We start from the raw sequence: 25972 nt of genomic DNA on the forward strand, positions 1-25972 counted from the left end.
TTACAAATGTAACCTGTTGTCAGTCAAACACACACACACACACACACACGCACCAACAGCTTGGCTTCAGCTACCAGAGAGCACTTATTTCCTCCTGCCGTATCTTTTTGTTTTGTATTGAGTTTTTAAGATAACGTTCTCCTTTTTATTCCGTTCTGATTCTGTACTCTGTTCTCCTCTGCATCGGTCACCTTTCTCTTGTGCTCACAGACGGGTTTCTGACCGTAACACACACGGCGCACCACAGGCCATAAAGCCCCAGAGTAGAACCGAGAAAGCGTAGCACTTGCCCCTTCTACCAGAGGCCATCATTTCCACTTGTAATAGTCACTTTGTCTGGCAAACCAATCTGGAGACAAATGAATTTTCCGCAGGGAAAGAAAGTTGCTGATCTAGATGCAGTGTACTATGTCAAATGATTTAAGTAATTACATTGCGGCGTAAAAAATGTGAATGAAATTGACCCCTAACTCTACATGGGTGTATCATCATAGTGAGGTTATCCTGGAGGGCAAATTTTGAATAGCGCTATCCTTAATAACGCATGGCCAAATTCTCTCAAATTTCCCTGAGTTCCCTTACTCCTCACCCCGAGTGTGGGATTAATGTGAGTGTAATCTTCCTAATCAAGTGTAATCTTCCTTAATTCTGGTTTAATCAGGTAGTAATTAGAAGGTGTTCTAATCCTGTCACACTTGGATCACCTGGAAGCACAAAGACACACAGTTAAAAGCCAGGTGTAGTCATTTACATAATTTTCTGAGCCAGATGAGATGTTACGTTAAGAGTAGTTTTGAATTTCTATAGTGTGCGAGTTGTGTAGTTTTTTATCACCCATAAAAAGCTCAACAGATGGTGGTTGTGTGTGTGTGTGCGTGTGTGTGCGTGTGTGTGTGTGTTTCCCTGGTCTCCTTTGGCTGTGGTCTAGGCAGAAGCATGTTCTCCTAAACTCTGCCCCTCCTCTCCCTGCCTGAGATGACTTGCTGATAGCTTAGCTTTTGGGATGGCCTGGAATCTCTACCACCACCCCCACCCCGTCCCCCTCTCTCTCCCTCTCTCATTCAGTTTCTCTCTCTCCCTCTGTCCCTCTCTCTGTCTGTCTATCTACCTTTACCCTCTTTCCCTCTATCTTTTTTCTGTTCCTCTCTGTCTGTCCTTCTCTCCCTCCATCGATCACCCTCTCCCTCTGTTTCACTCACTCTTTTCCTCCCTCTATCACTCTCTCTCCACCTCTCCCTCTCTCTGGCTCCGTCTCACTCATTTGAGCTCTTTGGCTGTGGCTCCCTCTAGTGGCGATCTGACTTATTGACCTTGAGTTGGCTCTCGGGTCTCTTGTATGGCAGGCATGGCTGGGTCCTTCTGAGATGGCATCTCCTTTTGACTATGATAACTTAATGATAACTCCCAGTCCACCTTGACTGACTGGCTGTCCCTCTGGCTGGCTAACTAGCTACACCCCCCTTGACCTTTGGCTGCCCCTAACTCCCCCCAACTCACCTCTCTCCTGTCCCCCAACCATCACTGGGCTCTGGCTGACTGCTGACCAGCTGCTGGTGGTGGTGAATGCAGCAGCAGAGGCCTCTGAATCTGACCTCAGATCAGTCTGAGCCACCTCCCAGAGACAGTAACGTGTCCTTGTCTCCCCCAGAAGCCCAGCACCAAAGGTACTCTGCCCCTCCTGCCCGCCCCTCCCCGAAAACCAAACTGCTCCTCCAGAGCCCGTCATCTCTACGAGGTAACCCCACCTACCTTGCCACGGCAAACAGTAGTCATGACGATGCGGTCATGGCCCTTTACAGGAAGCAGACCTGCAATGAATTGACTGTCTGTTCTATAATAGATATGTGTTATATAGTGGAAGTAATAGTATAGTTGGGTAACACTTTATTTTACATTACCCTGTTGCAGTGTCTACACCCTGAAGTACAGTGTAAGAAACTGTGGAACAAGGTGTTATACCATGACGTATGCTGTACATAATGGAATACCATGACTTATGCTGCACATAATGGAATTTTGAGTACTTAGTGATTCTCACGATTAGAACGTGTGATAAGAATGCTTGTCATAGTATTATGCCAAAAAACGGTTGTGGCTGTGGGGAGACATTGGGAGATGACCAGCTTATTGTATTGAGGCTGTATTCAGGAGACCTGAAAGTAAAGGAGACATGAAAGTTCTACAGGTACCACATAGTTACCATGTAAATCTATTCTACCACTAAAACTATAATTTCCCCTTTAGATTTGAATACAGCCTTAATAAGCTGGTTAACTTTTAGGTGTCATGGTCCCCAATCTCACCCCATAGTCACAACAGTTACCCTCTTTTTGTTTCAGAAAAAATAAGCACTTTGGCAGAGTACTGTGACAAGCACTGTATACATTGCATCTCCTACCTATTACATGTGTGATATGGGTACTGTAACATAAAGTGTTCCCTATAATTGTTTAAGCATCGCAGTACTGTTAGATAGCCATGAATGAAGCTGAGTGTCAGGGTTTTTTTTCGAGCACCATGCAACTGCTTGGGTCCTGCTATGGAAGGCATGGCTTCCAACTGGGAGATGAAGGTAGAGCCTAACTGTAATAACTAACCTCAGATTAACCTCGACTCCTAACCATGACGAGTCCACTGGAGCCAGCATACGTGCTCATGGAGCCAGAATCAGGCACCCTCAAAGTCGTTGCACTTCAAGGTGCGATCAGCGATTGCGAAGTCGTGTTTATTTATGTCGCTATTTATTTTCAAATGTATCAGCAGACGCTTTTGGCCAAAACATACATTATATTTTAACCAAGGGCCATACGAACACACCAGAGAGATAGCTCACCCCTCCCGTGAGTATTCCCAGAGAAACTCCACGCAGGGTTACGCTCTTGTTCGTGGCTGCCTCCACTTTGTTTGTTTCCCGTTTTCGAAGCCTGGGCTGCCTACAGAGACCGGGTTTTGTTGTTGTTTTGTTGTGTACTCACAGAATGGGCAGCTAGAAGTCGTGAGGAGATGATTGCTGAATGTGACAAAAAATGTTATGGTCTTGAAATCGTGTACGATCGCTGACTGCACCTTTCATGTGAGAATATAATAATGAAACTCCAACCCGTACTGAAAGCATCTTTAGACGAGGACGAGAATGAATAAATGAATAAATCTAATTGCAGACTGGATCTACAGATCTACACCACAGGAGGGTCATTTTGTCCTTACAGGCATGCTGCACCAGGCACGTAACTGAAGCATTCCATTCACAGAGCGTCTGCTGCAACAATTAGCTTCCACTACAATCAATGGAACTGGAAATGGATTCGAAAAAATTAGGCCAGTCTTCTAAAACTATTTTTACAGTCTACGAACAGAGCGCTTAAATTGCGCACTTGACTTGGTGTGTAGCCCATCTGTTAGGTGGCTTGACATTCTCAGGAAATCGTGGAATCACCTGCAGAATGGTGTCATCATATCTATGGGTTAATGACATGATGATCCATGCATTAGATTCCTGTGTGTGTGTGTGGGGGGGGGGGGTGCTACAGCTGGATTGGAAAGCTCAGTACCCCCCATCAATATATGAGCTGTGTGAGAACATGCGTGACGTGTCGTTAAAACCACAGAATGTATTCGTGCGTGTTGGTGCAGAGTGTCGTCCAAAATGAATGTTTTGATCTTTAGTTGACATAATTGAAAAGAAATTCATATGTGTTGGTGAAGTCTGACCCCCCCCCCACGCCCCACGCTTGGTTTAGAATGAATGGTCCGGTCAGGCTATATGCATAGTGCTGGTAGCTTTGATTAGACTCCTTTCTATCATCCATCTTTGTACTGTGTGTTGGTGTGTCTGTGTGTATGAGAGGGTGTGTATGTGTAATACACCATTACCATGCAGTGAAGACACCGTTAGAAATTTGCATGACTTGAATACAGAAACACTACCCACTAGGAGAACATTAGGCCTGTGTGTGTGTGTGTGTGTGTGTGTGTGTGTTAGTGTAAGATCCCATCTGCAGTATGCAGTATGTGCGACCTCAGTCACTGTCGGGCTGCCCTGTAAACCCACTGCCACTCTCTCCTGTCTCCATCTTTGTCTAGTCCATCTGGCCTGTTGCTTTGGAGAGGATGGAGATTTCAGTGAGTACCACTGACGTTCTATTGCCCCACCCGGCACCTGTGGTGCTCTTCGGGGTTGACTGTGATTGGTGTTGTGATCGTGATGTGTGGTTTTCGCCGATATTCCTGTCGTTGCTGTTGTTGTTGCTATTATTATTGACCTTCCTCATTTGAAAGGGTTCTTGTAAACACATTCCCCGCCCGCACGGCTAGGATTGTGGGATGTGTTACTGGCCTCTCTCCTCATCCCAAACAATGACATGGAATTTGGTTCTTTTGACTTAAGTTCTTCATTTTTGTGTTTTCTGTTACCGGTATATTTTTGCATTTGTGTTTATTTCTGTATTTTTTTCCACCCAAATGGAGTACTGTAGATATCATATGCTCTGTTTTTATGTCAAGTAGCTAACAAATGCTCAAATTCCATGATTTGTCAAACCATTGCCCCGTACACACCCTTGTCATACCCACACACACACACACACACACACACACACACACACACACTATCTCTCTCGGTCTCTCTCTTACTCTGTTTCTCTCTTACTCTCTCTTTCACTCACACTCTAAAACACACACACACCGTGGTGAAAGTATTCTGAATGCCTCGATCCATGATGCTTGTCCCATGAGACATGTTAACATGTGCTGCCATTTCATAGTGCTGGTGAACTCTTCCCTGGAGTCTAGACTCCATGTCATCAGAGGGATTTGGTCATGCGTGCGTGTGCGTGAGAGAGAGAGAGTGAGCGTGTGTGTGCGTGTGTGAGTGTTAGTGTGTGTGAGTGTGAGTGTGTGTGTGAGTGTGTGTGCGCGTGTGTGTGCGTGTGAGCGTGCGTGCGCGTGTGTGTGTGTGTGCGTATTCTCTGCCTAACAATCTCTTCTCTCGTTCCGTTCAGTGTCCTCCCCCAGTAAACTCCGGACCCCGGCCACTCCCTCGCCTTTGGCTCTGAGGCAGCCGGTGAAGGCCGTGTCCAATCCTAGCCCGGGCTCTTCGGCTAGCTCCACCCCCACCCGCTCTCTGGGCCCCGCCTCCCGCAGCGCTCTGCCCCGCCCCAGCGGCTCCGCAGGCGGTGGCATCCCTGTGCCCCGCAGCAAGCTGGCACAGCCTGTACGCAGGTACGCCCTACGCACATACATTTATTATTACATTATTACACACACACACACACACACACACACACACACACACACACATACACACACACACACACACACACACACACACACCCCTGCACTGCACAAGAATCTTCAGCAGTCTTTGTGCAACTGTGTTAGCAGCATGTATGGTAGCACCCCCATGGTCAGTCCTACACAAGCATGAATAAAGGTAGCACATCATTTCTGCTGTAATAGTGCTTGTTGTGCCTGTTTATTGGCATCTCATTTGTATTTATTGACATAAATGAAATAGTGACTAGACATGAAACTCGTAGCGACCAGCTTAGACGCATGGTCTGAGTGCGTGTGGACATCCAACCCAGTATGTGGGCAAGTACTGGACTGAGGGCTGTGGAATGCATACTGGTGGTCTAGTTGGGGATCTGGACATGTTGCTCAACCTTGAGTAGCTCCAGGGGGACTGTTCACTGTACGTTGCTCAGGATAGCATTGTCTGCTAAATCACTGTAGTAGTGTAATGCATATCTGACGGTTGGGTGCCTTTCTGTCTCTTAGGTCTCTGCCAGCGCCTCGCACATACAGTGGCATCAGGGATGAGAGCTGGAGGGAGGGCTGCTATTGACCGCACAAGACCCCCCACCCCCCTCCTCCTGTCCCTTCCCTTCTCTACCCCACCCCTGAGACACAATAATGCTGCACTTTAGCAAAAACAAAAAAATACATGTCTAAGACAAAGAAGAAGATAAAAAAAAAAAAACGGAGAAAATGATCCCAGATTGAATCAAAAGAATCCAGAACGAGCAAACGAACAGACAAGCAAACAAATAAACAGACATGAATATTTCCATACAATCACAAGGTTCAAGAACTCAATGTCAAACGGGGACATGGTAGCATCAGACAGGCCAGAGCATGCCAAAGAAAACCAGCAGAACTCCGGGCGCCATTACCACCAGAGGGCACCCTTGCGAAACAGAAACAGCGTGCCCACTGTGCCATCAGGTTGCAAAGTAACTAATAAAAATCAACCCCCTTCACTCTCTCTCTCTTTCTCCCCTCCTTTTCCTGATGTCTTGTCTCCATCAGAAAAGACTTGCCTTTTGTCTCTCATCAGATCTTTTGTTTGGGGGATCCACGTGGGCTCTGATGTTCTGTGAACGTTGTTATATGGTTGGGCTTGTAGTTTGCCGTTGCTGAATGCGTGTTGGAGAGGCTGTCATGACATCGTTTTCATTGCAGTTTTCCTTCAGCAAGAATGTGTTCATATCTATGTGACAATTATTTATTTGAAATAGATATTTAAACAAAAAAGAGCTTTTTTTTTTTGGTTTTGTTTCAAAATGTATTCATGTATTCAGTATTCTCTTCTCTTTTCTTACATTTTTCATATGAATTATTTTTGTAATGCTGAATTTGAACCTCACTTCAAAGCTAAATTTCCAAAGCATTTGGATTGGACTCACCTGGTAGATGTGTGTGTGTGTGTGTGTGTGTGTGTGTGTGTGTGTGTGTGTGTGTGTGTGTGTGTGTGTGTGTGTGTGTGTGTGTGTGTGTGTGTGTGTGTGTGTGTGTGTGTGCGCGCTCTGCTCAAAGCCAAGCAAATATCCAGACACACAGGTGAAAATTAACACTGTTGGGGTACATGGGCTGCAGTAGTTTGTTTTTTTCTATCGATCAGTAGAATGATTTTCTATCAGATTATTGAACTCTGGTTGCTTTAAATGTGAAAAGTCACTGTCGTCTGATTAAAGTGCACACACTTAGCTGATTGCAAAGGCAACACTGAACCAGGAAGAATGGAGTCGTGGGTAGCAGGCAAACTCCTCTCTGTCTGCTGTGATGTGCATCGGGAGCTATTTACTTTTCTCATCTGTTGTGATAATCAGTACGGCGGCTTCTTCCATTCACCTGTATGACCGTGTCAGTGTGAGTTTGCTGTATGTTTGTGGTGGTCAGTTTGAAGTAGGTGTTGGATCAGTGTTTTGACATCAAAAAAATCCCCCCCCTTACCTGACAACTTCTATTTAAATGTAACAAATATCCCACCTGTAAAACATGTGACTTCCATACATGCAGAAGAACTTCTGGTGAAGCCATCAGCTGTCTCCAGCAATGTAGAGTGAGAGAAATGGGTACAGTGCAAACTAAACATGTGGCCAATTTCGTTTAAAAACAAAAACAAACAAACTTTGTAAACAGGAAGAAAAAGTGGCGACAGTTGCCATTGATCATCCATATGATTGTGACATCACAGCACAAGGGCCTGTGAGCAAAAAGAAAAAAACAAATGGTGCAGAGTTTGTGGAATTAGTGCCTATGATTTTAAGGAACTTAAAGTCGGTTTCCTGTTTTTGGAATGTTTTCTTGCTTGCTTGTTTTGTGCCAATAGTGTTCATTTTATTTTGCCAATGTAATGTTGCATCAGTCAGGGGTCTTTGCATTTCTCAATTTTATTTTTATTTTTTTTATGTTTGCAGCTTTAAGTATTTTTTGTTATTGGTTTTTGTTTGTTGTTTTGTATTTTTGCATTAATGAAACATTTATGATTGCATTTATGATTTGAAAGTAAACGGAGTATGAGTAAGCACGCCTTGATATTTAATAATAACTGATCTGCACATGTACAAGAGGCTTTCTATTTATTTGACAGAGTTGCGTCGGTGTGGGGAAGTGGTGGCGTGGACTTTGACTCAGTCTGAGGGGCTCGGGGCCTGAGGGCTCAGACAAACAAATAATAAAAAAACAACAGCCTGGCCATTTTTGTGGGATTGTCTTTTTGTTAACACTTTTATATAACCACAGACATGATGCTCCGTACCCCGTGTGTAAATTCACATTTCAAAATAAATTGTAAATAAGAAGGAATGGGCTCTGCTTGGTGACTTTAATGATGAGTTTGATTCAGTGTGATCTTTTGGACATTTTCTGTATTGGAACTGGGAGTCTAAGGGGGACTTGGTACTTCACTCTTACCTTGGTGGAATTCTTTCAATCCTGTAAAAGAGAAAGACTGGTAAAATCAGCATGTATGAACCCCTTGATTTGACAGAAAACTGCCTATTAAATGTGCCAAAAAAAGCCTTGCCTACCCTGAGAAATGTTCTGCCCGATGATCCATCCAAAGAAAACCGGGACTGGAAAACTCAAGTTAGCTCAGTTATTTTTTTAGATGGTGTAAGATAGCGATGTTTAGATCATGCGCCAGACCACACCTTTTTTGGTGCACTGGTGAAAAACTGTCACTGACTGGGTGTAAGATAAGAGTAAGCTTTGTGTCAGTGCTTTGCACCTCGTTTCTGATTGCCAAGATAGGCCCCTTATAGTGTTCTCCTTCAGAGCTAAGGTTATGTTTGTAAGCAGAACTGAAATTAAAAATGCACTGGGCATTTTAAGAGTCTGTGACGTGACATAAGCCACCTTTTCGATGTGTGAGTGTGAAAGAAAAATAGAAATACTTGACTTCAGCAGGCTATTGGAACAATAAATTCGGTATCTTTCTACCAAGTAGCCTGTCTTTTATTTTTCATTGGATATTGCCACTTGACTCTTCAAAAACACATGAAATAGAGACAGTCAGATGAATCTGTGACCTGTGTGTCTGCCAAGGGGTCTGCACTAAAACAGATTGTGTTTTGTTTTGTGCCCTTGTAGCTATTTTTGTTCCCACCTCGAATAAGCCAAACCCAAAGATGACATCCTAGTTTAGACTTGTGGAGGGTGTGGTCTGATACAACCTGACTCTCGCCAGATGAATTTCGCTGATGTGGAATTTGCATGCAGTTCTACATTCACATTAGCATGCATTCACATGTGCACCTTTTCCAGAGAAACGAAACCTTTCTGTGCTCTGCCCTTTATCTGAATGAATAAATCGAAACTGATTTCACTTCAACCAGCCTTCTCTAAGGGTGCACACCAAAATGGCAGAGGCAAATATCTCAGTGGATGAAAACCATTTCCAATGTCCGATTTGTTTGGAGCTACTGAAGGATCCAGTAACTATTCCATGTGGACACAGTTACTGTATGGAGTGTATTACGAAGGGATGGGACCTAGACGATGATAAGGGTGTCTACGGTTGCCCCCAGTGCAGGCAGACGTTCAACCCGAGACCTGTTTTAGGTCGAAATCCCATTCTGGCTAACATGGTTGCAAAGCTAAAGACCCATGGTCTTCAAAGCATTCAATCGGATGGCGGGTTTGCTGAATCTGGCGATGTGGAGTGTACGGTTTGCATAGGAAGGAAACGCAAAGCTGACCTAACGTGTCTGGAGTGCCTTGATTCCTACTGTGCAACTCACTTATGCCGCCACGAAGAACTCTTTCTAGGAAAGAAGCACAAGATGGTTGAGGCTGTTGTTGAGATCCAGACGAGAGTGTGTTCACAACATAACAAACCACTAGAAGTTTTTTGCCAGACTGATCGGGAGTGTGTGTGTGTTGAGTGCATCACAGAAAAGCACCAAGGCCACGATGTACTCTCACCTGCACGTGCACAGGAACATGAAAAGGTGAGGTATAATTATTTCAGTGTTGGCAACTATTTCGAATGAAAAGTAGCTAAAGCCAGCTCCAAAAGCCAAAAGTCGCTAAATGTCGCTAGATGGCGTCACACGCTAATTTGCATATTAATTACGTCAGCACGTCGTACCCCCCCCCCCAAACGTGATGGCCCTTTAATTCCCTTTTACTCCTGTTTGCTTTTCTCCTACTCATATAGGCAACTTTATGAGCCTAGTTTAAATATATTTGATTTAATATACTTGTATGTATTGATAGGCTACACTTTACTTTCTGTAGCCTATCATCTAGACTACACTAGCATCAGGTGGCTGAAAACCTATTCAACCTATTCACTGCTGCATCTGCTTTGCACTGCGTGTCTGATTATAATGTGACCATAGGGTAGCCTACACGCAATGTACCCTTACGGCAATGGCTATATTTTGGATATATTTAGGGTATATAATATAGGCTTAAATGTCACTCGGACAGACCGATAGAATTATTTTATTTTTTAACTCAGCCAACAGTCCTGCATCAACTTGCATTGACAACATTGAAGCTAGGCCTACATAGCCTAAACGAATGCTAGGTTTTTCTAACATGTATGTTTGATTAACTATCTGCTTTGCTTGTGAATGAAGTTATAGCCTAGGCTGCATCCTTTGTTCAATTGTTGAACGATGCTGGCAAGCGTGTCCCGGTTTCCCTGTCATCATGTCATTGCTCTCGTCTCATTGACTCTCTTGTTGTAATTTCACCCGAAGTTGCTGCACCTTCCAATGAGCGTTGTCTGAGCTTAGATCTATAGAACATCTACTTCCTTGTAATAAAATGGGCTGATACTATATAGGCCAGTCATTCCTTTTATAATCATGGGGCAACGCTTTGGGCAAATTCGCGATGTAATTCACTAACGAAACAGGCAAGCGAGGGGAGATTTTCTGACGTTTCAACAACGAAACAGAGTTTGCCATCTTTGCGAGAAGATTTTTCTCACGCTTTGAGCTGCTGCTGCAGTCAGCCTGGGCAAGCCGAAGGATAACGCAAAGAGAAAACAAAAGTCGCCAGACACACGAAAAAGTCGCCAGATTTGTTGTCAGTCGCTAAATACACTTTTCAGTCGCCAGAGACGGCCAAAAGTCGCTAAATCTAGCGACAAAGTCGCTAAATTGGCAACACTGAATTCTTTCAGACAAACATAGGCTACGGGCATTTGTGGGCGGTAACCAGGTATGCAAACGCTGCATCGCACAGTAAGGAGCTGGCTCAATGGTTATAAAAGTATTAATCTTTTTTTAGTAGCCTATTTAAAAGTAAAAGTTGTATAATGAAAGCGCAGTTTTTATGTGTGTGCTCTTAATTTATTTCCCTTATTGAGATAAGTAGAAACACTCTTACAAAAAGCAATATTCCCACAAGGTGTTTGGGTGCTCTGAAAATGAGAACCAAAATTATTATTCAGACTTGTGAGGTCTGCTTTTCAGACCCTGAAGGAATTTATTTTCTGTTCATTGCTTTTTGTGAGAGTGTTTCTACTTATTTTTTATTATTTATTATTATTATTATTATTATTATTATTATAAGTTATTATTACTTAGGAACATAAATCAAGAGCCTATGTTGAGTACAAATAATGTCTTCTGAAGGCCTAAACAGAGCCCAGCCAAAAACTCCAATAACATTTTGATCAACTTTGAGGGACAGCTATGCAGGATCATCCAGACCAAACGTGTCGATTTTCCTATATACTATTCCTATTTGTGTACCAGCATGCAAAATTTGAGCCTCTTACATGGTTTCTTGCGCTATGGGCTTGTGAACTTTGACAAAAAAAAGAGGCCGAACAAAATCGACACCCCCCTCCCCCCGTAAAACTGCCTCTATCTTGGAAAGTATTGATCTTAAAAGTAATTTAGTACAGTATGTGTGTCTCCTGGGTAACATAAGTACACCTGGTCATTTTTTCAGAATATTTTGAAAGATTTACTAGAACCGCTGGCGCCTGCCATGGGCTGTTGCTCGGCTCGATAACCCCTGCTGCTGCCATTTCGGTGATCTTCTCTTCCGCTGCAGCTCGTTTGGCTAGGGGCAGACGTCGGGGTCGAAGACGTATTGGGCGGGCGTTCCCTGTATCAATGTCATGTTGGACTAAATTTGTGCCGACGCACTCTTCGTCCCGAGCAGCAAATACAGCGGGGAAAATAAGTATTGAACACGTCAACATTTTTTTCAGTAAGTATACTTCCAATGAGGCTACATGCATGAAATTTTCACCAGACATTAGTATTAACTCATATAATCCACCCATATAAAAAAATCCAAACATTAAAGTCCATAGGTAGAGTTATGTGTAAAAAAGTGGAATGACACAGGAAAAAAGTATTGAACACGCCTGCTGAAATTTCTTAAATACTTTGTGGAAAAGCCTTTATTCGTAATGACAGCTTCAAGGCATTTCCTGTATGACAAAACTAACCAGTTACAGTATTCTGGTGTGATTTTGGTCCATTCTTTTCAACAGATAGTACTTTAATATTGAAGATTCCAGGGGTCCCTCTTGTGAATCCCGATCTTTAGTTAAAGGAGAATTCCGGTGTGATTTTGACCTAAAGTGTTTTGAAACATGATACCGAGTGTGAACGTATGTCTCATAGCCCATCTCGGCTTGTCCCCTGCACTCCGAAATCTGGCGCTAGTTAGCCGATGTTACCAACAAGGCGGTCAATGGTTGTGCCTCGGCATCGGCATAGCCATGCAAATAAATCACTGTTTTACACCATTTACGAGGCTCAATGTATCTCCACACTTCATTGGTAGACTTCCAAGGGCCCTGAGATTTAAAACGAGACATTGAGAACTTTGAAAAAGCACTGGTAGTTTACTTACAAGACGATTTATACAGACAGTATCTTCTCGAAGTTTAGCGTTTGCAGCCATCTTGAATTTAGTCACGATAAGTCGAGCGACGAGTAAGAATGAACAGGTATGATAAGGGATCAGATTCCAAAAATAATTCTGTGGAAATGCATGGATTACAGTTTCTTCCAGTAGCAGCAACTGGAATCCATGCATTTCCACGGAATTATTTTTGGAATCTGATCCCTTATCATACCTGTTCATTCTTACTCGTCGCTCGACTTATCGTGACTAAATTCAAGATGGCTGCAAACGCTAAACTTCGAGAAGATACTGTCTGTATATATCGTCTTGTAAGTAAACTACCAGTGCTTTTTCAAAGTTCTCAATGTCTCGTTTTAAATGTCAGGGCCCTTGGAAGTCTGCCAATGAAGTGTGGAGATACATTGAGCCTCGTAAATGGTGTAAAACAGTGATTTATTTGCATGGCTATGCCGATGCCGAGGCACAACCATTGACCGCCTTGTTGGTAGCATCGGCTAACTAGCGCCAGATTTCGGAGTGCAGGGGACAAGCCGAGATGGGCTATGAGACATACGTTCACACTCGGTATCATGTTTCAAAACACTTTAGGTCAAAATCACACCGGAATTCTCCTTTAACTTCCAAAACTGTTCAATTGGATTGAAGTCAGGGCCTTGATTTTCTTTCTCTGAAACCAATTGAGAGTTTCCTTTGCTGAATGGTTTGGATCATTGTCCTGCTGGAAGGTCTAGCCATGTCTCATCCTCATCATCCTGGTGGATGGTCAAGATTCTCCCAGACCAAAATGACTCAATTCATCATTCCTTCAACTGTATGAAGTCTGCTAGTACCATGAGATGAAAAACAGCCCATACCATGATGCCACCACCTCCAAACCTTACTGTTGGTAGGGTATTTTTAGGGTGATGCACAGTGCCATTTCTCCTCCAAATATGGTGTGTAGTATGACATCCAAAAAGTTCAATTTTGCTCTCGCCTGACCAGAATACATTCTCTCAGTATTTCATAGGATTGTCCAAATGTTGTGTAGCAAACTTTCAACGAGCTTTGACATGTTTTTCTTCAGCAATAGAGTCATGCGGGATGAGCGTGCATAGAGGCCATGGCGGTGGAGTGCATTACCTATGATTTTCTCTGTAACAACTGTATCAAGTCTTTCTGGAGCTTTCTCCGAGTGGTCCTTGGCTCTTGGGTTACTCTTTTGACTATCCTTCTGACTTCCTGGTCAGAAATCTTGCAAGGAAATCCTGTGCATGGCCAGTGATGATGCAGTGATGTTCCTTCCACTTGCAGATAATGGCTCCAATACTGCTTGTTGGATGCTTCGGAAGTTTTGATGTGCATCTGTAACCAGTTCCATTGATATGTTTTGCAACAATAAGGTTGCAAAGGTCTTGGGAGAGCTCTTTGCTTTTACCCATTATGAAATGTTTCTTGTTTGACACCTTGGTAACAAAAAACCTTTTTATAGCCCACCAGTATGTACTAACCCAGCTTATATCAATTTGCACAGATAGGAGGGATAATTTCTCTAACTACTTATAGATTCCAGTTTGTTCCTTGCCATTTCTTGCCTTTGAGTACTGCTTTTTCTTAGCGTGTTCAATACTTTTTCCCTGTGCCATTCCACTTTTTTACTCATAACTCTACTTTTAGACATTAATGTTTGGATTTTTATATATGTGTGGATTACCTAAATTAATACTAATGTCCGGTGAAAATTTCATGCGAATAGCCTCACTGGAAGTATACTTACTGAAAAAAATATTGACGCGTTCAATACTTATTTTCCCCGCTGTATGTCCCCAAAATCCTGGAGGAGTTGTTGCAGTTGAAGCTGTTGACTAGGCAGCAGCCCTTCCTGGCTGCGCATACACAGCTCTTGTACTGCCTGTCTCGTCTCCTCGGATGGCGATGGTGTGGGGCTAAGTGCCCCTCGGTAGATCAGCAGCTGATAGGCTTTCGGCAGGAAGCTCGGTACTGACTACTGCAGCGCCTCGTGTTGTTGTATCTTCTCCAACAGCGTGCAGGTCCACAGTCGCTCTGCTTATGCGAAGTTGAGCTTCCTTCACATTCACTGTGGCCCCCCACCGAGTCAGTAAGTCCAGGCCGATGATGCCGTCATCTTGTATATCAGCCAACCAGAAGGGGTGTTGGACAGTGCGACCAGCGATGGCAACGGTCATGGGTGCCCGTTCTCCCGTCACTGTGGCAATCTGTGTCTGTGTGGCTACCCAGCCAGGTGGTGTTGACAGTTCGGTGCCGGGTAACACACCCCGTCGGATGATTGAAATGGTCGAGCCAGTGTCCACTAATGCCCGCACGAGTACTCCATCAACGTCACAGTCCACATACAGTCCATGCGCGTGGCCAAGGTGTCCCAGTCTTTGTCGGTCAGGAGGGAAGTTGATTGTCGAGGGCAGCGGTCCTCCCACTGGGCCACCCTCTATTGGTTTGACGCTGGCTGTGGAGGTGCTTTCCGCGGGGCGGGCGCTGGGCATTCCCGGGCTATGTGCCCGAGCTCCCCGCAACGGTAGCAGCCCTCTTCCCGTTTCCTCTGCTGTCCGGAACTTCGCCGTGGATATCGTCAGGCGTTGATCGTCGCCACCTGGTGCGTCTCCATAAGCCCCTGCTCGCCGGGCTCCATGTTCACCTCCACCTGCCGTACATGCTGCCTATTGGCGCATAGGACATGCTCAACACGCTCCGCCTCGTCCAGCGCTGACGTCAGAGAGCGGGGGAAGCTTAGGCGGATGTGCTCCCGAAGCCGTTCTGGGCGCAGGCCCCGCACAAATGCCTGTAACGCTAGCTCCTCTTGTTCAACACCGGCAAAACTTGCATGTCCTCTTTGCGCATAAAGCCTCAGGTCCGCCGCGAATGCCCCCAGGCTCTCCCCTTCCTTTCTGTAACGAGTAGCTAGTTTCTCCTGTGCATCGTCTACGAAGATGCGCTGGCCGAAGCGGCGCTGCAGGGCTCCTTTGATCGCCGGCCAGTTAGCGTGTTGACCCGGCGTTAAGTCCATTAATGCCTGAAGTGCCTTTCCCTCCAGGGCAAGTGCAACTTGCACGCCTGTCTCTACGCTCGACCAGCCATTAAAGTCGGCTGCCAACTGTACTTGTACGAGAGGTTTCCAAATGCCTTTCACCATTGTACTTTGGCAGTTTCATGGTGGTTCTCTTAGGCGTGTTCTCTGGCGGACGAGTTGCCATGTTCAGCACAGGGATTTCCGGCAGTGGGCGAGTTGGCATGCTCAGTGCAGGAATCTCTGGCAGCGGGCGAGTTGGCATGCTCAGTGCAGGAATCTCTGGCAGCGGGCTCGGTTCTAAGCCCGGCATTCCGTCCAGGGCAGTCGGCTTGCTAGGGACGAGTGCAGCTGGGTCGCCTCTTTGTCGTGGGTCGCTGGCACCATCTGCTGTGGTAGAGCGTGATGGATTTCAAATCGGCGATTCTTCCATCTCATAGGTGGGAATCTTGCCTTTCACGTAAGTCGTGGGTTCGATGGATCTTCCAGATGTTGTCCACGTCGGTGTATACATCCTTCTCTCCTTCTAGACCTTTCTGACACCAATGTGACGAGGCAAAGAATACTTGCTTTCTTGGCAGTTTATTACCAGCATTTCAGAGAACAATACACACAACTTGTAATGGGTCAGCTTATACCCAGTGGCTATACTACACAACCTGGGTGGCATCCCGTAACATAAACCCTTTCATCCCGACAACACAACAGCCGGCTAGTTTACACACATACATTACAAGTCACTCACCGGTGATTAACACATAACATTAGGAAGCTTGCCCAGTATCTTAGCCATACATTTCTCCCATAATGCACTGCATGAAGGTAAGCATAACAGTAACACATTTCCCTGTCAGCATGTCCGAGCCACGCTACAATATACAATCGCTTAGTACAACCGTAGCTGGTTTTAAGTCTACCACATGCAGTTAAGTTTTTATGGCTTACACCGCAATTGTCAATGGAGAAATTGCATTGAATTTTTACATCCGGCATCGGCTGTGGGCGGGACTGTGCAGCTCTATAGAGCATCACAGTCCTGCCCACAGGAGTTTCCGAAAGTAAGAATTCAATGCAATTTTTCTGTTGACAATTCAGGTATAAGCCATAAAAACTTAACTGCACATGGTAGACTCAAAACCAGCTACGGCTGTACTAAGCGATTGTGTATGCTCATATAGACGGCAAAAGTTCACGGGGCACTAACCTCGTTTTGAGATAAATGTCTTTTATTCGTGATGTCTTGGATAAGTACTTCATTACCCACAATCCTGAACAATCCCACAATCCCACAGTGATGCCTCTGATTGGTGGAAAGGCCGTTAAGGTCATAGTTTGAAACTTGAATCAGCGAAAATTATTGACAAAGATGGCGGAGTGTTTTACTGCCTATGGCGAAAATCTTAATGTGAATAAAAACTTTCTAGACAAACATTGGTACTTGTATCAACAAGGATTGTGGTTTATATATCACACGAACTTAGCCAGGGCCAATACACCATCAAATAGACCACTGTAAATGTTAGTTTGAACACTTAACTTTTCAGGTAGCCGATAGGCTAGCTAATCATTAGCCTTTAAGACATTAGAATGTCATTATAATGCTGCTTATAAAGCCTACATGCTGCAACACAGGTATGAAATATATTATGTTTTAGTGACCTTGTTGTTTCTGTGAACATGAATTGTTGTTTATATGAAACATCAACTTAGTCGAGGCATAAAAAGCCCTGTATATCCCCATTAAGTACTTAGCAGCTAAACCTTTGAACTAGCTAGTTAGCTGATAGCACAAGCTGGATGCTACCACCGGCTAGACACTGCAGTAAAATGGTTAATGTTAGCAAACCGTCCCTGCCCCCGTGAATATTTCACTGTTTCAAGGACGAAATCAAGAGTATCCAAAGGGGTGAAAACCACTTTAAATCGGGTCACATTATTGACTGTTGTGTGTCTTGGGTCAGCTTGTGGGTTTTGTAAGGGCCAGCATGAGGTACAAGACCTATCAAACCAACGAAGTTGTGGCCCCAGCCGTGGCGCGGCTGGCTGGGGCACCTGCACCGTACGCCGGCGACCTGGGTTCGATTCCCGCCCCGTGGTCCTTTCCGGATCCCACCCCGACTCTCTCTCCCACTAGCTTCCTGTCATTCTCTACTGTCCTGTAAATTAAAGGCATAAAAGGCCAAAAAAATATACTTAAAAAAAAAAATTAAAAAAAACAACGAAGTTGTGTGGTGAGTTTTGCAGGGAGGTTGGTAATGCTAGTTAACATTAGCTAGGCTACTGTAGCCTTCATACTGTACGAGCCATATCATCAATCATTAACCTAGAAATACTTCTTCGTACATTTAATGAACATTTTGTGGAATAATTCACAGCAAGTTAATAAACTGAATATGGTGGTCCAAGAGCAGACCATGCACCAGTCCATGCATCAGGATGGCAGTCAGATACGAAGCACTGTACAATGTTGCTAACGTTAACGTTAACCGCTTTCACACACACACGATATAAAATGCACGATGGTAAATATAACATTCAATACCAAAACACTATTATTTACACAATTACTCGTGAAATAACTGCTATTAACTATATAAAAATCATTGTTTGGAGGAAAGGGTTCGCGTCCTGTCGCCGGTTGGAAATGAATGATTTCGCGCTGGTTCGTGCTGCTTATATATTTTTCAGTGAGGCGCGGTGGTTTATGGGATGAGTAGTTCCTTCGCTCGGAAATGAAAATATGTACACAGTCTTGTACCTTTGACTTTTTTTGGACTTTCTATTCGTTTTTTCACTCGAAATTATATGTTGTATGCTTATAAGTTACGCCGTAGATGATTAGCCTAAGACATGCTCTAAAACTCTTTAGATATTTCGTTTTTCCAAAACGTCAATGGGAGAAATGAATGGGAAATTTACTTCCGGAAACTAAGCTCTCTCGGAGGAGGGGCGGGACTGTGATGCTCTATTGGCAGATTTAAAACGATAACGATAGTGGGAGAGCCTGGAGTTTTCGCGTTGCTCTGCAAATGTCACCCGGTTCGGTTCGTTGGTCAGATTGGTGAATGACTGACTATCCAATTGCGTACAGAGTCATTTGAACTATGCCCATTGATCACGCCTTTTGTGCAGTAGAAAATATATAGCGGACTCCCCAGACTAATGTTCAGTCAAAAAAATTGAGCTTGGTCTGGGGAAAGCCAGACTACGAGCCAACTGCATCACAAACGCTACTACTTTTTTTATATTGTTTCCCAGATAGCAAGATGCTGGCGGATCACTGTCGGTTCATTGGGGGCATAGCTGGCGGTCTGCTAGCATTTGGCTCATCGGTTCTCTGGCGGTCCACTGACGGGTTGCAGACAAATTGCCCAATATTTTGCCACAAAAATCTTTTTCATTTGTTCAGTTATACTCCATATATCATTTTATTAACTTTTAATTAACTTTTATTACATTTAAAGAGATGGTGGTCCAATGGCGGCATACCACCAGCGGTCCGCTATCTGCCAATCTGATTTTGCTATCTGGGTTTGCACCTCCAAGTGGTCTGTGACGTTGTTCAACAGATTTACCTCTCAATTTTTGAATAAGGATGAGAATTTCCACTTTGCATCATACGTTATTCTTACTTAACAACTGAACAATTGCATTATATTTTTTTGCATTTCTGAAATGACTCAACAGAGGATAATGGAATCAAGCTTACAGAGTGCAATCTCTAAGAGGGAATCTGAACTTAACAAGCTGACAGAAAATGTTGAGCCTCTAAAGGTAGGTGATGCTGAAAGCATACCATAGGCTATATTAAAGTGCTGATGTTACTGATCCACTGGGGATTGTGTTAATTAGGAACAGAACTGGGCATGTGAATAAGAACACTTATGCCTTATTAGAAGTTGACTGAAATCATTAAAAAAAAAAAAAAATTGTGTCACGGTTTGGAGTTTGTGTTTTGGTTTTTGGGACTCTTAGTTTGTAGTTTGCTGTGTTCTCTTGTTTACTTCCTGTTGTCTTTGTTACTTCCTGTGTCCTGTGCCATGTGTTCCTTTGTTTATATTGCCATGTGGCTTTGTTCCCTGTCTCATGTCTCCGCCCCTCACCTGAGTCTTGTTAAGTTATTAGTCTGATTAGTGCCTTGTTCCATGTTCACCTGTGTCTCCTTGTTTTTGCCCTATCGTCTGTGTCCTTTTAATTACCTTCCTGTGTATTTAAGGTCTTGTGGTTGTCTTTGTCTTTGCTTCGTCATTATAGTTTTGTCATGTTGCCCTTGTTCCCAAAAGTAAAGTTGTGTTTGGATGTATTCTCGAGACTTGTCGTGCATTTGGGTCCCAACCTACTCAGCAGCCTGACAAATTGTAAACATAATTACACTACCACACTGCACCTCTCATGTTATCTTGTACTTGGCCTAACCTAACGGCAGTGGGTGTTCTACACACAGCACATACCTTCCTTACCCTAGTATAGTTTGTGTGTCATGAAGTAGGCTATTTCTAGACTGTAGCTGTCAAGGAGTATACTATTTGGAAATGAAATTATGTATCCATTAATTCCAATGCAGGGAGGAACCTATTATATAGGAACCTACTGTATATTATGATAAGTGTTTCCTAACATAGGACATCTATGCAGCAATTATGTCAGTGGCCTATTGCAGTGCAGTTACAAACCTTTGTTCCACTGGGAACAAAAAGGGATTAATTAGGAAGTAAACTATGACATCAACTTCCAAAGGCCAAATCACAGGTCAGGTGACCTCCCTGCATTGGAATTGGTTGTTTGTAATGTCTACTTTTTACATTTGTAACAGTCCTTTGCACAGGCTGCAGTGGAGCACAGTGACAGTCTCTTCACAGAGCTGCAGGCCTTCATTGAGCAGAAGCGTGTAGAGGTGGCGGAGATGATCAGAGCTAAGAAGGAGGCGGAGCTGAGTCGGGCAGAGCAGCTGCAGGAGGAGCTCAATGTGCTGAAGAAGAGAACAGCTGATATGGCGCAGCTGGCAAGCAAAGAGGATTACATACATTTCCTACAGGTAATATCAGATACTCTGTGTGTGAAGAGAATTAAATTCTGCACATTTTGTTTTATTGATGTTATTTTTTTTTTTTACTTTCTTACAAATGCTAAAAATAGATTGCAGACAATATACACAATGTCTCAGGTTTGGCAGAGAGTTGGCATTTAGAGAAACTTCTCACAAACTCATCAAGCTATTCTGATTGTATCCCAGATAGATTTTTTTCATTAGGCTACTTAAAATAGACTGGACACCCACTCCAAGTGACATCACATGGTATAGTCTAATTGACGTGAAGTGCAAATGAGCGATAGAAAAACAATTTGCGCAAATAAAAGATAACATTTATTTTTATGGGCTTTTTCTATGCACATCATTCGCTTATACTGGGAAATCAACTTCCTGGTTACGCTGTACACAGCAGGCTATGGACCATGTACCGGTATGTTCAATGACGGGGATCAATAAAGCTCCGGAGTTGTGTCCGGTATTGAAAAGTATCTTTGGAATGGACATTACCTTATTTGTTGTTGAGGTTATAACACTAACGTTATCTGACCAGTTCAGTAATGTCAGTTGCTTGGTTAAGATGTAACAGGTTAACATTAGCTACTTAGGCTACCCTCATAGTTGTAGCTGGCAATGCAGGATACATTTTAAATCCTTTTTCCTATTAACTGGCTAAGAAATCTGATGCTATTTTCACTATTCTGTTTCACTATTACTGTGTTTTCTGTCTGCCTTTCTGTGACAGCTCTGATAACATTGAAGGAGGTCATTAGATAGACAGACAGACAGACAGACAGACACTTTATTCTCAGGGAAATGTATCCAGCAGCTTATGACGTACAGAGCAACAACAAAAAAATAACATAGTTGAAAATACAACTGTAACTGTCTATCCACCAGATTTCAAATTCACTCCGATGCAGGCTTTGCGCAGGTGGAAGTAGTTCAACGAGATGTTTTGGTAAGAGTATGTGTCCATGGAGCACATGCAGCAAAACTGGTTAAAATACTAAATGGCAAAAAAGCAATTCAAAATAAACTATTCAAATGTAACTTTTTTTAAATGTGTAATCCAAGACCCAAGTGATGTTGGACTGTGTTAAAATGACGGAAGATACATTCCTAACATATTTTGCAGATAGGCCTAGATGACAACATTGACACAATTTGCACACAGTTTATCCTTGATCACTTGAAGAACATTGCAACTTATGTTGTCCATACAGTCATTTTTACTTGCTGTTATACATAGCCTATTGTAAAGTCCCCTACAGTAGATTAATATGATGTGTGCATCTTATTCTGATCATGATTCACTTATTAATGTGGATGACCTCTGTTTCTCTACAGAGTCTCTCTTCTTTTTCCCCAAAAGATTTACCAGCTGTCACTGTCAGTGAACACTTCTCATTTGATGGTGTGAAAAAATCTGTCTCTCATCTAAAGGATATGGTGAACGAAACATGCACAAATCAAGTTGGACTTGTGGAGAGAAGTGGTATGTAAAATAATTCATTGATTTAGTGGAAACTGAAATTGATAAATGCCATGATACTTTTAATGTATGTCACAAGGTACAACACATTGTACTGCCTTGTCTTCACAGTGCAGTTTGCAATGTTTCAAGAAATGACCAGACATAAGTTGAAGAAATGTAAGTCACATATTTACTACAGAAATAAGTTGACCTCAGATGTTAGGTTTCTGACTCACAATTGATTTTATCTGAAAAATCTATGCCTTTCCCAACTCAGATTCCTGCCATCCAAAACTAGATGAGGATACTGCACACAGACACCACCTCTTGTCTGAAGAGGGCACCAAACTTGAATGGAGTCACGATCCTACCTATAGACGTGATTATTTCAGAGATTCGCGACAGGCGTTGTGTTCAGAAGGTCTTTCCAGGCGTGCATATTGGGAGGTTGAGTGGGATACTCCGTATCCAGATAATGAAATTTCTATTGCAGTTGCATATCATGACATTGCACGGACAGGTAATAACAGCAGGTTTGGGTTTAATAACAAATCCTGGTGTTTGGACTGCACAAAGTCTCGTCTTACTTTTTCACACAATAATTTTGAGACTGAAATTCCAGGTCAAGCCCCCTCCAGAATTGGGGTATATCTAGATCACCAGGCAGGAATTCTGGCTTTCTACGGGATCACTAACTGTCACAGTTACACTGCCACAACACATCTTATTTACAGAGTTCAGGCCAGATTTACCAAGCCATTATTCCCAGGATTTTACCTGTCAAAAGGCCAAATAGAACTGTTTTAAAGGGTTTATTGGCTACACAAAATGCCGTTTGTTTGGTATAATGATATACAGTTGTGTTTAAAATAATAGCAGTCCAACATCAATAACCTCATAAACATTTTTGGTAGAAGTGATATTTCTACATAGCAAATAATTTAAGTGTTGTAGAAAACCAACAGACCCAACAGTCATGACATGCATGCTGCTCATTCTGTGTAATTGAATCTGTAATTGAAAGGGCCATGTTCAAAATAATAGCAGTGTTGTGTTCAATTAGTGAGGTGATTGATTCTGTGAAGAAACAGGTGTCAATTATGGCCCATATTTAAGGAAGGAAGGGAGTAAATGTTGTGCATGCTGGTTATAGTGCATTTCACACTGCAAAATTGGTCGTTCCAGACATTGCTCTGAGGAAAAGCGGACTTTAATAAAAAAGTTGATTTGAGAGGGGAAAACATAAAGAAGTGCAGAAAAGTATAGGCTGCTCAGCCAAAATGATTTCAAAAAGCTTTGAAATGGCATCCAAAGCCTGAATAATGTGGGAAAAAACGGTCAACTACCATTTGAATGGATCGAAGAATAGCCAAAATGGCAAAGGCTCAACCAGGAAAATCAAAGACGTAAAGTTACCTGAGTACTGTTATGATCAGAAGAAGGCTATGTGAAGCAAAGTTATCACTAGAAGCCCCCCTCAAAGTCCCATTGCTGAAAAAGAGACGTGCTGAATAGGTTGAAATTTGCCAACGGACACATTGACTCGCCAAAGGAGAAATTGTGCAACATTCTGTGGACTCATGAGAGCAAAATTTTTCTTTTTAGGTCTAGGAGCCGCATTCAGTTTGTCCGACGACCCCCATGCACTGAATTCAAGCCACAGCACACTGAAGACAGTAAAGCATGGTGGTGCAAAAATCATTTTATGGGGATGTTTCTCATACTGTGGTGTTGAGCTTATTTATCGCATACCAGGGATCATGGATCAGTTTCAATACATAAAAATACTTGAAGAGGTCATGTTGCCTTATGCTGAAGAGGAAATGCCTTTGAAATGGGTCTTTCAACAAGATGATGACCCAAAACACACCAGTAAGCGAGCAAAGTCTTGGTTCTAGATGGACAGACCTCAATCCCATAGAAAACTTGTGGGGTGACATCAAAAATGCTGTTTCTGAAGCAAAAACCCAGAAATGCAGAGGAATTGTCGAATGTAGTTCAATCGTCCTGGGCTGGAATACCTGTTCACAAGTGCCAGAAGTTGGTCGACTCCATGCAACACAGATGTGAAGCAGTTCTCAGAAATAATGGTTATGCAACTAAACAGTGATTCAGAGTTTTTAAGCAAAGTTTTAAAGCAAAATCTTAAAACATTTTTAGTTTATTCAGTAAATGTTTGAGTTTGTAAATAAAAATGCAAACACTGCTATATTTTTGAACAGCCTAATATTCCTTTTCACTTTGTAACACAAACTTGATCAATTTTGGTCATGTTTTGATTTTTGTGAATTGAATGTGCAGTGTTCCCAATGCATTGATATTATGGAATTAAAATGGATTTTGAGCATTCACTTTTTTTAAACACACTGGCGGCTATTATTCCGAAAACAACTGTACATATGTAGATATGAAATATAGCCTTGACTTGAAGGCTACTTATAGTTCTAGGTGTTGATATATTAATAAATATGGTGATCAATTCCAATTCTGAAGGGTAATGTTTTAAAGTATAGTTTTAAGGGGAAAAGGGAAAGGATAAATATGTAGGCAAAAAACAGCCCTTTAAGAACAGGCAGTAGGATGGCTAACTTTATAGAAACATCACCTGCTACAAGATCAAACTGAAAGTAGATTGGACTGAACTGGCCTACATTGTTGCGGAAGTTGTAAAGAGCCTACCGTGCATAAAGTCCATTCTACTCCAAAGGACTACACTGTCCCCGTAGCAACTTGGGGTTAAGTGCCTTGCTCAAGGGCACAACAGTGGAAGCCGGGAATTGAACCCACAACTTTTCAGGTTGCTGCATGCTAGCCCAGCTCCACTATGCTACCCCGTCTCTTACTCCACCTTTAGTCCAAGCTTGTCAGGATTCATGTGCCACCTCTGGAAGTAGCGGTAGAGCTCCAATATGAGTGACATTTCAACTTTCAGATATTAATGAATTATAGCCTGCCCAACATGGTATGTTACTTGTGCTCTCTCCTGACTTCAGCCTGGATACTGCAGAGGCAATCACCCACCCAACCTATATGTATTTCTCAGATTTTGGGTAAAACTGGGTTACTGAAATTTTGAGAAATAAAATTCTAAATTTGACTAATTGGTATACATCAAATTATCAGTCCTTTTGATAGGAGTGACCTCGTGAAGACCATAATATAAAAGAATTTATAAATCTGCCATTTTTCAGGTAAATGGGTCATTACCTCCACATCATCTAATAGAGTTTGGTTCCAAAATTCTATATCCACAATTTTTTTTTTACATTTTGTTTTCCAAGTAATTTCAGCTGAACTGTAATAGGGTATTGTTATTATGACCGCCGCTAGCGAAGCTAGCGAAGCGGTCATATAGGGATTGTCAAAGTTTTTTTTTTTTTTTTTTTTTTTTTTTTTTTTTTTTTCCGTCATCTACTTCCTGAAATTTTGGTCAACGATACCCGGGGCACCGAAACACCGGGGCACATGAAATTTGGTGGGTATGTAGCCCCACTAGACTTTTACGGAAAAATTTCGTTTGGTCCCCGGGGGCCACTCCCCCTCCGCGCTGGGCCCCCCGAAACCCAAAAAATGCAGTTTTTCCTAAATAACTACCTGAACCGTGGCACCGAGGATGAAGAAATTTTTATGGTATGTTGGTCTCAAGGGCCCACATCAACTTAGCCCATAATCACTCATTTGTGATTTGCACCCCCCCGGTAAAAAATGAAAATGCAATATCATTCTGCTTTAATCGCCCCTCTCTTCAGTAAAGACGTTCAGAACTGCACCAAATTTTATGTGTATGATTAACCTGACATTCTCTGGGGGTATG

General features: G+C 42.9%; 2 protein-coding genes across 4 annotated transcripts in view; both read left to right on the forward strand.

The window, feature by feature from the left end:
* Positions 1–8237, forward strand: part of slain2 (SLAIN motif family, member 2) — a 29848-nt gene extending 21611 nt beyond the window's left edge. Inside the window, exons 6-8 of one of the 3 annotated variants that reach the window (XM_076278163.1) lie at positions 1649–1735; positions 5001–5220; positions 5779–8237. In XM_076278163.1, the coding sequence (XP_076134278.1) occupies positions 1649–1735; positions 5001–5220; positions 5779–5845 (374 nt within the window). In that variant the 3' untranslated portion in view covers positions 5846–8237. The remainder of the gene's footprint in view (positions 1–1648; positions 1736–5000; positions 5221–5778) is intronic. The other 2 variants (XM_076278161.1, XM_076278162.1) reach the window with 2 other exon arrangements.
* An 802-nt stretch (positions 8238–9039) lies between these two features.
* On the forward strand, positions 9040–24524 carry LOC143116839 (E3 ubiquitin/ISG15 ligase TRIM25-like). The gene is made up of 6 exons (XM_076278164.1): positions 9040–9734; positions 19340–19426; positions 20466–20687; positions 22032–22179; positions 22288–22335; positions 22436–24524. The coding sequence occupies exons 1-6, from the start codon at positions 9144–9146 to the stop codon at positions 22963–22965; spliced, it is 1626 nt and encodes a 541-aa protein (XP_076134279.1). The 5' UTR covers positions 9040–9143; the 3' UTR covers positions 22966–24524.
* Positions 24525–25972: the final 1448 nt, after the last annotated feature.

This window comes from Alosa pseudoharengus, unplaced genomic scaffold, assembly GCF_046254945.1.
Source record: "Alosa pseudoharengus isolate Yale_2024_CS ecotype anadromous, Long Island Sound unplaced genomic scaffold, YU_APseudo_1.1 YU_APseudo_1.1_scf_11, whole genome shotgun sequence".
NCBI lineage: Eukaryota > Metazoa > Chordata > Actinopteri > Clupeiformes > Clupeidae > Alosa > Alosa pseudoharengus.

What these genes read in the sequence shown, in the direction of transcription:
- LOC143116839 (XM_076278164.1), top strand. Translation starts at nt 9,144, where the DNA reads ATGGCAGAGGCAAATATCTCAGTGGATGAAAACCATTTCCAATGTCCG. An exon ending in AAAATGTTGAGCCTCTAAAG is followed by an intron (nt 19,427 to 20,465) that starts GTAGGTGATGCT and finishes CATTTGTAACAG; the next exon opens with TCCTTTGCACAGGCTGCAGT. An exon ending in TGGACTTGTGGAGAGAAGTG is followed by an intron (nt 22,180 to 22,287) that starts GTATGTAAAATA and finishes TTGTCTTCACAG; the next exon opens with TGCAGTTTGCAATGTTTCAA.